Below are 9,445 nucleotides of genomic sequence, written 5' to 3'. Positions count from 1 at the left end.
TAAATTGATATTTTATTTAGAATTTAAAAATTATATTTAGTGGGTGATCCACAAACCCAACCCAACCCAACTCAACCTATTAATGAACGAGTTGATTTGGTTCGGATTTAGTCTTAGTAGTACGGGTTGAACACTCAACCCAAACCAAAGACTATTGATTGGGTCGAATATTGGATTTAATCAAATTAGACCCAACCCAACCCGCAAACACCCCTAGAATTGCATGTTATATGTTAAAATTCATTTCGTTCTATCAACTTTTCAAATAATAGAGTGGAAACTTTGGTTAACTCCATCATAAAATTCTAGGTTGTACATTAAAATTTAGTTCATTCTATAATGTATATATTTACTATGTGTGGTTCTCCCTACTAAATTCAGCGTCAATCACCACTGGACCAACTAACGATTGGTTGGTGTATTATTATTTGCTTTGAATGTTAATAGAGGGAGATTATGAAAGCTAAACTATTAAACTTCAACCAGAATAAATTGTTGTGGCTGCACTCACATAAGAAATGGCGTCAAAGGTAAAGGAAGTCCAAACTTTCGCCTACAGAGGACAGTAAAGATTGGAGAAATATTTATTCTATGAGCATAAAATGAAAGTAGTGGAAAAAGATAGTTAAGAATCTACTACAGGCCTACAGCACATAACTTCGATAACCAATATGTTCATCATAATACAATATTCACATACAAACCACTCATCAGATATCTGGTACATAAAGATAAGAATCTACTACACCATTTTGGATCATAGCACCAAAGATATATTCACTAATTCCATGGCTGTGACATAATGATTCAAAACAAAAGTTTATGTTGGCCACAGAAGAACCAAATACACCACCAAAACTGTTCTAACAGAAATACCGCCTTGATGAAGAAAACTTAACCTAATCATGATTCATAAAAACATACAACAGCATTGCAATTGAAGAGTGAAACGGCGAAAGGGCAACACTGGCCAAGCATCTGGATGAAACACTTCTGGAATTAACATCAGTAGAAAAAAGAACTTGCTTCGAAAAGTATCTCACAACCAGTCCAGCCAATCAAGGATACTGTCTTGAGAACAAAATGTCAAATTCTGCATGCAAATTGAGATTCACATAGCATGTCATTAACTGGTAAAACTCTAAAAAGTGAAGTGAGTAAGAGTCGTAACCAATAACCATAATCAGATTCTTACCGAAAGATCATAATCTGGAGGAGTACCCAAATCCAGTGTATCCAGAACAGAAGTTGAAGTTTCACTAGCTACATTACAATTCCCTGTCATTTTGTTTTCATAGTAAGCAAGGTCATTGGGAGTGATTGAGTTCAATCCAGAATCATTAAATAGAGCTGATGAATCTAAAATCTCCTTGCACAATAATATGTCATCCAAGCCCTCGTATTCGCAATTTTCCATGGTCTGTGATTCGTCAACCAACCATGCAGAGTTGTCTGCGTTGTCCTGATCCCGAGTTTCAGATTGTGGGGCATGTGATTCTACAGGGATAGACTTGGCATCCTAGTTCATAAAATTAAAATTTTAGAGAAAGAACAATAGAATGTAGTTGTAGTAGACATGGTCAAATAATGATAATAATAACTACTACTACTAGAGTAAAACTGTTACCATTACTTCTATACTCACTACTCATTAGAGCTTGAACAAATTTCAGTGAAAATCATGACAAGCAAAAATGCTATTATCTTCTACAAAGGAGAATAATATGGCCTGTTTGGTTTCCATTTCTATCTATAGTTTCCGATTTTTATTACAAAAGCATCATCACCTTTTCACTTTTATGTGTATTCAAAGTTTCTTTTCTCCGTTTCTAGTAGAACTTAATTAACAGTAACAAAAGTAAAAACAGCGTTATTTTGGTAATTGAAATTGAAGTTTATGTTTTCTGAAGTATTACCTTGTTTTCACTTTTTTCTGTATTCAAAGATTATTTTCACTGTTTCCAGTACAACTTAATAAACAGTAAAGAAAGAAAAACAGTGTTATTTTTGTAGTTGAAATTGAAAGTTATGTTTTCAGATATTGCTACGCACCTCGGCAGACGACAACAGTGCAGTTTCATCGATGTTATCATCATTGCCAACACTTTTTCCTGCACGCAGTAGGTTTGGAGGATTTGGTTTTGGAGTCTTTGGACTTGTTCGTGATGGTATATTGTCAGATTCTTCAGCCATTGGTTTCTCCTCATTTTTCTCATTATGTTTATAAAATATTTTTGAAACCACATATTCTCCATTCTTCTCATCTTCACCAGTCCCCAGATGGTACTGATGCATTTTCCAGTCAGATTTGTAGGATTTTGACTCTTTCTCAGATCTTATATACAGAACCATGATCTTCTTATAGCCCTTATGTACTCCATCTTCTATTACAGCTTTGGTCTTACCAGTCTTGTGCCAGCGTACATGATCTTCTGTCGAACCATGATGTTGAATCTTTCGACGCTTTCGTTGACCAGTACTATATGCATTCATTGTTCTGTGAAAGAAATGAATACTACTCCCATCTTTCTTAGCACCTAAACAACAAAACAGGCAATAATGTTCTTAGTTACAGAAAAATATCACTAAATGTCAATGGACACAATACAATAGTCCTATAACATAACATGTAGAAAGTTGCTTATTCATTTATTTGACAGTGATAAGGCTTCCTTTCCTCAATCCCATCAATCAAAGGTAGGTCTAATAATTCCCATATTCTCATTCAAATGATCTAAATCTTGATTAGGTTCTAGTTTACAGGGGAAATGTAGGTCTTGTAACTTAAATGTGAGGCCAAGAATGGCATTAATGACCGAGATTCTATTAACCGTAACTTATAATATGACGGAGTACATTGTGTCCAATTTTCTGGCAAATAAACAACTTATTTACAACCATTGAGTGCTAGCGTGCAGAAGATAGTCCAGTATTTTGTGATTTTTGTCAGGTTTGAAATAAAATAAGAACCAAAGCATTAATCTATTAGATCGGGCCTGTCGTAAGGAGCAAACAGTCAATAATGTCGTATAATGAAACGTATCTAATGACATACTATTAAATTCCAGATTTTTCATAAACATAAGGCCTATAGTTTCCCTTCACTTGTAACTTAAAAGTGGCAATAATGGGATTGTCCTGTATGCAAACTATGTTCTTTCTTTACAATCTAGCATATTTTATGCAAAACGTGCTACTTCTACTTTTAGATTTAATATTATCATTCCTAATCATTGAGATAGTTAATCCATGGGACCTGTTGTATGTATTTTTCTCCACTAAATTTATTTTAACAGTTCACTGATAATATAACGGACAGACTGGTGAATGCTTGTGTAGTTGACATCGGTCATAAAATTCTCACCTGGAAGATTTTCAGGATGTGTATAGCAAATGCCTTGGTCTCCTTCCAATGTTGGTATGAACTCTTCGATAAACATGTGAGGAGTCGCGTTCCCAACACCACATTTAGCCGCTAAATGGTCTAACAGTTCTACATCAGAAGGGTCAAACTTTATACCAAGCGGAAAGCCAGGCCACTCACTAGAAACCTACAAATCAAAAAACAATAGTTATATTGAAATATCTATTTTTGTGATATTATGAACTCAACAAATATGATGACAAAAATATAAACTTATAATATACATCACTATTGTCTATACGCCAATGACAGTTTGGACATTCACGATATGCGCCACAATCCTTTATCTGATCAGCTGAAGAGAGTGTAGTTCTTTTCACTTTCTTCGCAAATCCTCCTATGTCAATAAGCCAGCTCCTGTATGACAAATTACACTCCATGTTGATTATTCCATACAAAACAAATTGCTAGCTGAAAAACTCTTAAAAATAGCTTAAATATAGATTCTGCAACATTAGCATCATTAACATGTATCTACCATTTGGGCAATGGTAGACTTTGACTTAAGAACCATAAACCCCCAAATTGAAAATTCTTTTATTTGCCAACAAACTATCATTCTATAAATAGATTAACAAAAACAAGCTTCACCAACTCAAAAGGAAGATAAAAAATGAAACCCAAAAAATTAAAAGTTGCGTTTACACATTAACACAAACACAGTGTTGCTAAACTGACCTAGCCATGATTGGTATGAAAGAAATGAATGATGAAGAAAACGCATTCGATAGAGAGAGCGATGAATGAATGAATGAAGTAGAAGAGTTGGTTCTCAGTGTTGTGTTGTGTTGACTGTTCAGTTCATTTAATCTGTTTCTTTCTTTTCAATCGAAAAAGCGAAAGCGACAGCGTGTGAATGAGCGGGAAATTCGACCTGTGCATTGTTGGTATTTGCTATGGAAGATGCTTGATTTCCGAACCAATGGTTCGGAGGGAATGAGTTAGGGAACGAGCCTGTGGTTCGGTTGGGCCTACCGTTGACCGAAGCAAAACCGAGCCTATTTGGTTCGGATATGGAACAGTTGGTCGGGCTTCGATAAACGAGTGTTGGCATTATAACATCTTGTTCCCCAAGTTTACCAAGTTAACGTTGTTAAGAAAACTCTTGCGGGCCCACTTTCGTTTACACTTCATTTATTACTCCCTCTCGCTCGTTTTAAATGATTCACGTATTTAATCACTTTAAGCATTTTCGAAAATCATGATATGTTAATCATCATATATATATATATATATATATATATATATATATATACCATAACTAGTGTCTCTACCCATGCGAGGCACGGAATAAAATTTCTTATACTAAAAAATATATTTCATAATTATTTATAATTTATAAATAAAGTTATATTAACATTATAATCTGTCTTTGTTATTAGTTGCACAAAATTATTTTTATCAATAATAAACTATATTTTATTAAAAATATCTTTATCATTTAAAAATTTTATTTAACTATAAAATAATGTTTTAATTTTAACATTATGATTCTAATTTAAAAAGAATAGAATTTGTTAATTTTTTTTGTAAGTTATTAAAAAAATCATTTAGTCTTTAAAAATATAATATCAATTAAGAAATTAAAACGAAAATCTTTTTTGGAATTGCTTGATATAAAATAAATAAGATCTCAATTTAACGATGACCTTCATATCTGAAAAATAATCTATTTGAAATCAATTTTAAGTTAGAAAACTTATATATTTATAGATTTTTGTGAATAAAATGATAAAGATTAGAATCCAACCAAAGAAATTATAGAAATTAAAAGTTTCATAATTTAAAGTATTCCATGTTTGAAATAATTTAAAAGATTTAAAATGTCAAATAAAAACGTTTTAAGTAATTTAAAATTAGTTTGTCAAAATAATAATTTTTTAAAAAAAGTTTTGCTTAGAATCCTAGATTAATTGAGGTTATTAACTATTACCGAAGTAGATTGATATAATTTTAAGTGATTTTAAGTTTTTTATCATCAATTTTTATGTTAGAATTTAACAAAATAATTATGATTTTTTGTGGTAAAAATAAAAGTATTAATTCTTTTAAAGCATCACTACATTATGATTCTATAGCAAAATATTCGCTTATGTATTAAAAAATTAAATTAGTTGTGAATCGGGTTTTGTTTGTTTTTATAGACTAAGTTAATTAGCTATTATTAATGAATAATAAATAATAAACAATTAAAAGTAGTAGTTAGAAAAACACAAAATAATTAGTTAAATATTCAAAATAATAATTACAAATAATTATAGTAGTATTACTATTAATAGTAATATTTAAAATAGTAAGACATCTAATTAGATGACAAATGACAAACTTTCCAAATAACTCATATTGTTTTAAAATCCTAAAATTTAAAATCTACAAATGTTACAAATAGTGTGACTACAACGGTTGAAATTAAAAGATTATAAGTTATAAATTAAATTTAAAAATGATAAGTAATAAATTAAATTTAAATATTTTTAACTCGAAATATAGAAAAGATAGAGTTTTTATATTTTTTGCAAGAATTTTTATTTCATTTTTATTATATAAAAGTAAAAAAAATATATGAAAAAATATTTAAAAGTTGAATTATTATTAGTATGAATTGTAGAATAGAGGGAGTTTTTATATTCCATGTTTGAATCTTTAATTCATTTCATTTTTATTATATAAAATTAAAAAGTATATGAAAAACTATTTAGAATTATATTATTATTATTATTATTTATTATAATTATTAATATTATTATTATATTATTAATTAAATAGGGAAGTTTATAAAATGGAGGATAGTTATATTTTTTTAAGAATCTTTAATTCATTTTTATTATGTAAAATTAAAAAATTATATGAAAAAGTATTTGAAAGTTACATTATTATCATTATGAAAGTTTATAAAAACATTGCTAACTTTAATCACGTTATAAAAGCTACTAAAAGCATAAAATCTTAAAAAATTCCATTATTTAAGTGAGTTGTGTAATGTTTGTGACACCAAATAAATAAAATATATTAAAATTTTATGAGATTAATTATACAAAATTTTAAAAGGTTTTATAAATTGTAAATTAAATTTAAATATTCTGAACTTGAAATATAGAAGAGAGAAAGTTTTTATATTCTTTGTAAAATATTTAATTCATTCTTATTACATAAAATTAGAAAAATATATGAAAATGTATTTTAAAGTTATATTATTAGTATTATTATACAGTAAATATAGAAGTTTATAAAAACGGTATTTACTTTAATCACGTTATAAAAACCATTAAACACATAAAATCCTAAGAAATTATATTATTTAAGTGCTTGTTGTAATATTTGTGACATGATAAGTGCCAAAATGTACTTATTTTGTGTATGTAAATAGTGGCACTTATCGATACTTTTGTTAATACCGTTTGAATAATTCTCCGTTTTGTGTATAAATACGTATACTTTGTGAATAATTGTATTTTCATATACTTTTATACCAATTAATAGTTTTCCATTCATTTTATAGGTATTCATGCATCTTTGGAGCATTGAGTAATAAAGACCAAAGGCTAAGCTTCAAGAATGCAAATTCAACCAATTCATTAAAGAATAAGGCTCAAAATAAGGATGATAAAAATTATCATTTTGGTTTCCATTCATTCATTATTGGATAGAGCATTGAATAAGCTTTCCAACGCTTCGAACCGGGCGCAATTCGGAGTTACGGTTCTCAACTTATGGCGAAAATAAGATTTCACTTTTGCTGTCATCCGCTAAGCGGAGGGGGTCCGCTGAGCGGAGCTCCAGCAGAGCAAATCAGAGTCTGGATGCAATTTTGAGTCCGCTGAGCGGACCTGCGCAGAATTTTCTTTATATTTCTTCATGTGAGACATTTTAGGGTTATGGTTTTGGGAAAGTTTTAGTCCCAACTCCATCATTTTCATTCTTAGATCAAAATTAGATTAGAAAACAACTTCGGAGGTTGCATAAGGATGATCGGGGGTGGATTGAGCGTCGAACGGAGCTGACAAACCGGGAGATTTTCGGTTCATTTCTCTTCTTCTTTGTGTATTTATCTTTGGTTGGGTTTTGTTTGTATATTTACTTGAATCTTATGTATATTTACCAATTATAATGTTATGTTTAACTTGCTTTACAAATCTGTGTTGATATTATCCTGGATTTTTGCTCTATACTGGGGATTTGGGGTGCTTTAGAGATAAACTTCTTGAATCCTTATCTAGGATGATAATTTGTTGGTTCTGAACTCTAGAGATAGATTTAGAGCTAGCATTCACTGTGGATATCTGTACGTAATGCTTTCGTGTTTGAGCGGCGCGCGAGAACACGGATGTTCTCGCGACTTTGCGTTAGAGATAACCTTAGTTGTGAGATGATCTCGTTTGTGCTCCAGAGATGGACGCTTATGTGAGAGATACGTGATAACATAGATGAGTATCGTAGGTTGAGTATAACGGGTTGGTAAGTGTATGTTTGTGAAGAGTGAATATATTTACATTCCTGATAAGTTATTTCTCTTCTAAGAATGTGTTTATTCTTTTCTTGTCTATATCTTTGTTTACTTTTTGCTCATTCAAACCCAAGTTCGAAACCGTAGAAACTTTTGAATGGCATCTCTCCATCTCTGAAGACGATAATTCCCGGATCAATATTTCCAAATCTTTTTTGTTGCTTGCCCTATACTGCATTCAACATGACACCAAATAAATAAAATATATTAAAATTTTGTGACATTAATAATACAAAATTTTAAAATATTTTAGAAATTCTAAATTAAATTAAAATATTTAAAATTGAAATATAGAAGAGAGAGTGTGTGTTTTTATATTCTTTGTAAAATCTTTAATTCATTGTTATTAAATAAAATAAAAAAATAATATATAAAAAATTATTTGAAAGTTATATTATTATTATAATTATGAAGTAAATATAGAAGTTTATAAAATTAGAGGGGATAGATAATTATATTTAAATGAATATAAACGTGATAAAATTTCCTATGCTAAAAAATTTTACTATATAATTATTTACGGTTTATAAATAAAGCTATGATAATATAAAAATAAGTGGATAAATTACTAATACTACATATAAATAATTTAACTATTTAATAATAATTATTATATAAAAATAATTGAATATTTTGAAAATCATTAAATATAATAAAACAACTTTGCCCCTTTTTTTTTTGGCTTTATACCACCGGTTTAGTCCGGTTCGGGGCGAGTTCTGGCATCAAGTGGTTCCATCCCCCTCCTGATCGCAGTTGCGGAGGATCGAACTGTGGTTCTCCCTACCAAGTCCAGCGCCAATCACCACTGGACCAACTAACGATTGGTTAAACAACTTTGCCCTTTGTCCTTCAATTAATTAGTGAAATTACCAATTAAAACTTAAATCAAACAAAAAAGTAGGTTGAATCAAATACTCTCTTTTTCTGAGAAAAAAAAAAGAGTATGCCTCTCTCATCCCATTCTTTTCTCTCTTCTCTATTCTCCTTTATTTCTCCATTACTCTTTAGAAAAAACAAAATAACACAAATAAAAAATTTCTCTCAATCTCTTTAGGTCTCACTCACAGATTCAAACATCAAACACAAAAAAATACTCAAACCCCAATCAAACCCTTGAGACCCAATTTAGATCTCAAAACCCCCAATCAAACCCTTGAGCCCTAATTTAGATCTCAAATGTTCAAGTTACAAATGCAAGATTTTGCAGAAATCCAAAAGCATAAATAAAAAAAATACAGATGAAAAATAAAAGTTATGTATGCTCTGTTTATTTATTCGTGTGGCTTTGGCTGCAGATATGAACTTCTATTTCTTCTTCTTTTCTGTAGCGATATGAGATGAATGAATATTATTTTTGTCGTTTTATATTGGTTGAGTGTGTTGCTATGCATGGTGAGGGAGTTGTAAAGACATGGTTTGTTTAGGGTGAAGGTGTAGCAGAAGTGTAGGTATTTTGGTGTTGATTTTCGGTGTGTGTAATGAAGAGGAAATGAAGGTTTGTTATGTAGTGTGTT

The 9,445-nt window shown here is 30.1% G+C and overlaps 1 protein-coding gene across 1 annotated transcript; it reads right to left on the bottom strand.

Annotated features, from left to right (window-relative positions):
• Nucleotides 1-625: 625 nt before the first annotated feature.
• LOC131611404 (SUPPRESSOR OF GAMMA RESPONSE 1-like) lies at nt 626-4,454 on the bottom strand. The gene is made up of 6 exons (XM_058883433.1): nt 4,103-4,454; nt 3,649-3,781; nt 3,365-3,551; nt 2,053-2,537; nt 1,196-1,519; nt 626-1,093 (listed from the first exon to the last, which is right to left on the bottom strand). Exons 1-6 carry the CDS (start codon nt 4,108-4,110, stop codon nt 1,040-1,042), a joined length of 1,191 nt encoding a protein of 396 aa, XP_058739416.1. The 5' UTR covers nt 4,111-4,454; the 3' UTR covers nt 626-1,039.
• Between the last annotated feature and the right edge of the window lie 4,991 nt (nt 4,455-9,445).

The sequence above is a fragment of the Vicia villosa genome, linkage group LG6 (assembly GCF_029867415.1).
Source record: "Vicia villosa cultivar HV-30 ecotype Madison, WI linkage group LG6, Vvil1.0, whole genome shotgun sequence".
Taxonomy (NCBI): Eukaryota; Viridiplantae; Streptophyta; class Magnoliopsida; order Fabales; family Fabaceae; genus Vicia; species Vicia villosa.
The sequence above is the reverse complement of the archived record's forward strand: the minus strand, read 5'-3'. Positions and strand labels throughout refer to the sequence as shown.